Source organism: Dermacentor albipictus, chromosome 4 (assembly GCF_038994185.2).
Source record: "Dermacentor albipictus isolate Rhodes 1998 colony chromosome 4, USDA_Dalb.pri_finalv2, whole genome shotgun sequence".
NCBI classification, from domain to species: Eukaryota; Metazoa; Arthropoda; class Arachnida; order Ixodida; family Ixodidae; genus Dermacentor; species Dermacentor albipictus.
The window spans coordinates 32776533-32779947 of NC_091824.1; the positions used below are offsets into that span (position 1 = coordinate 32776533).

The 3415-nt window shown below is 46.3% G+C and overlaps 1 protein-coding gene across 1 annotated transcript; it reads left to right on the forward strand.

The window, feature by feature from the left end:
* Nucleotides 1-245: 245 nt before the first annotated feature.
* Nucleotides 246-3200, forward strand: LOC135900200 (peritrophin-1-like). Its single transcript, XM_065429641.2, has 3 exons — nucleotides 246-289; nucleotides 1665-1857; nucleotides 2945-3200. The coding sequence occupies exons 2-3, from the start codon at nucleotides 1684-1686 to the stop codon at nucleotides 3161-3163; spliced, it is 393 nt and encodes a 130-aa protein (XP_065285713.1). The 5' UTR covers nucleotides 246-289; nucleotides 1665-1683; the 3' UTR covers nucleotides 3164-3200.
* Nucleotides 3201-3415: the final 215 nt, after the last annotated feature.

Genomic DNA, 3415 nt, shown 5'->3' on the forward strand with positions numbered 1-3415 from the left:
AGCGGCGGGAGAATTTCATGATTGGCCAACAACGAAGCATCTGCTCCTGTCGTCTCAACTGCTCTTCCCTGTGGCCCGGACCCATCAACGACAAAGGGTTCGAAGTTAGCTCATCAGAAGCGAGGCTGCCGAAAAACCCGTACACAAATGACGCCATGCAAAGCTTATCTAATACGACGTCTTGTAAACTGCGTTTTAGCTGATTGCGCGCGCGCGCGGTACATAAGACCACCGGCGGACTCCGACTGACACGCACTCAAAGAACGCGGAGCCGTGCAAGCAGTAGCCGGTGAGTACAAAAGAAATAACCTCATTAGCATTACATTAGAGAGAGACTCCACTTCATCGTTTGGCATTCCCTTGTAAAGGACTTTTTAACTGGGCTTCGGGTCGCAGGCATCTCGGATTGGTATAAAAAAATACTATGCGCGAGTTAAGCCTCAGCCACAGATTCGCTTCTTAAGTTTAACAAAGAGACCTGTGCGCAGACGAAAGTCGGAACTGCTCGGCTGTGGACGTTCCGATGTAGTTTAATTCTGCGACACCTAACGCATCAGATTAGCTGCGCTGTTTTATTACCTCAAAGTCCAGTTTTAAGCACGAGAAACCTTACCCACAGCTTATACTAGCGTTTCCGACACGCTAAAGGTTTCAAGTCGTTGATAGTTCCCCAAACCAATCGCTAAATTATTCGTTGCGGTATTCCAAACGTGCAAACCGAACGTTTTATTGTTCTTGTAGAAATGTATTCTCCGTGACGAAAAATAAGGTTGTAGAAGTGGTTTTATTTGTACTTCGTTTGGAAATAAACAAATAAATTATAATTTTTTGCGTGCCAAACACATGATCTGGTTAGGAGGTGCGCCGTAGTGGAGGACTCCACCAATTTGGACGACCTCGTTTTCTTTAAAGTGCACCTAAATCTAACTACACCGGTAATGCATTCTTTCGTGCCCATCGCTCGTCGGTCCACAAAGCTGTAGAGGCAGTTTTGTCTTTCTTGAGGGCGACTGGCCTATGTGAACGCTTCTGGCTCACTCAGGCCCTCTCTGTGCGTGCACGAGCTCACCGCAGCTTTCCTCCCCTCCCTCTATCTCATCTTTCTGTTCCATCTCTCGTGTCCCCCCGAGTAGGGTAGCCAACCGGACGCATTTCTGATTATCATCCCTGCCTTGTCTCTTTGTTTCCCCCTCCTCCGATTTCGTCGCATGCATTTCCTTCGCATCAAAAAGTCACCAGCGCATGCAAAGATAGCTAGTTGAAGTTTATGCCTATGTAGCCCTTTCACGAAACACCTTGCATGTTTGCGAGGCATCTAGGTACCGCTGCGCAACGGTCACTTCACGTTTGTGGGCACGTGGCTGAGAATTTGTGCTCTGTTAATTTTCAGCTTTGCCTATCTCGATTCCTCTTGTTCTCATTGGTTACAATTAGTTATCTTCATGTTGGCGCATACCACTTCGTGTGTCAGCCATTGCCTTCTTTTACACGTGAGCAGAGTTCTCGTACATACTTCACGTTCGAGGTAACGACCTCATTATGCACGGCCAGCCTAACGTTGTGCTTCTTCAATGAGCACATCCTTGAACTACCTTTTTTTTTCCTGCAACCACTTGGTAGATGCAAAATCATATACAGACGGCGTTGGCGTTATTCTTTTGCAGAAAGTCGCAAATTGAAATCATGCAAACAAAAGTGATGGTGCCCATTTTTGTGGCATTTGTCATGGCTGTGGCGGACATCTCAGAGGTCAAGGCTGAGGAATTCGTGGTTTGCCCCGTCGTGGACGACAAGGGAGACAACGTCACCCTGCTGCCAAACCTGTACGACTGCTCCACGTTCTACATGTGTTCTCAGGTGAAGGTCTCCGCTAGTGAATAACGCATGCAACGTTAGTTTTAAATTACTGAGAGATAACGGAGTCACTAGCATCTAGTGGAACTATTGGAATGGGAACTTTGTTTCCATCAATGTCGACTGACACTCATTGTCCTTCTCTAGCCATGAGTCCCAAACGCTAGTGATAACCCCAGCGCAGAACAGCCCCCAAACCGCATCGTCATTCAGTTTGTGCATCAGAGTCTTCAAATCCCTAATGTTTTACATATTTTTGCATGGGGCAAGCTCTCAAGGAGGAACTTCAATATCTAATGAATTGACATACGTAATAGGAGTAAATGCCCAAGAAAGACGTTGCTTAAAAACTTAACTTCTCAATGCCCGCGCAATGCCTCGTTTCTCGCCTCGCTTGAAACGACTGTGTGTGCACACTAGCGGCAACGAACACGATATAAAAATCATGCAGAGATTAAAATGTTGCCGAAGGTCTTTGAAGGCCTTCTTAGAATCTACGCACCCATACTCATGCGCAGCTCATCAAAGAGGCAACATTACAAAAACCGCGAGCGGATATAGACGCCTCTTCGGTCCAAAGCTTGAGTGCACGCTTTTAATAACACTCTCACGATACAATTAGGCACAAAATTGTCGAAATATTTTATCTCGAGACCGGTCGGGCATGAAGAAAATTCTGTGTACTTCCGTTCTCCTTTTGTCAACGAGACATCAGCCATTACAGGCTGAAGCTTGCCAGAGCGGCGTCATAAATTTTTGGAAGTAATCGAACCACGGAGCAAGAATTCTCAGCCTTTAAAGAGGTGCAACTCTCCTCTCAATATTTAAGTGCAATGACTTCACTATATACGAACTCCAATGTCTTTCGGTATTTCTAAATAACATACTTGCCAGAAGTCTGGAAGCCAAACCACTAGTATTATCTGTGGTCTAACGCTCTAGCAGAGCATCTGTACTACTACTGTGATGAGCCCGCAAGCATTATCTTGAAAAGATCGCACAAAAACAATGAATTTTGCTGAAATTCAGGCGAAGGTTCGACAACACTTTTTGATCTCACCGTATAAAAAAACTGCTACGGTCACCGCAGGGTGTCCCGACGCTGACCGAGTGTCCTCATAACCTGCACTTCAACCGCAAGCTGAACGTGTGCGACTTTCCATGGCACGCGGCCTGCATCGAGCTCCCTCCCTTGGAACCCAAGCTGTCGACGACCACTGAAGCCCCCGTGGCCACCGAGAGAATTGTCATCACGAAAACTGTCAAGGAGGTCTACAGGCCCGTCGACGAAGAAGCACCTGTATTGTAGAAAATAAAACTCTGGTTAAGGGACATGAAATAACATCTTTCAGCTTTTTTTTATTTCGTTGAATCGAATATATACTTCCCTATCTGACTGGAAGCTGGACCTGGCAACGTTGAACGCGCGAACTCTCTCCAGTGAGGCTAGCTTAGCTGGACTTTTTGAGAAAACAGCAGGCACTGCCTTGAATATTGTTGGCCTTAGTGAGGTTGAAAGAACTGTCGAGGCTTATACAGTGCTGACTAATGCCAACTTCCT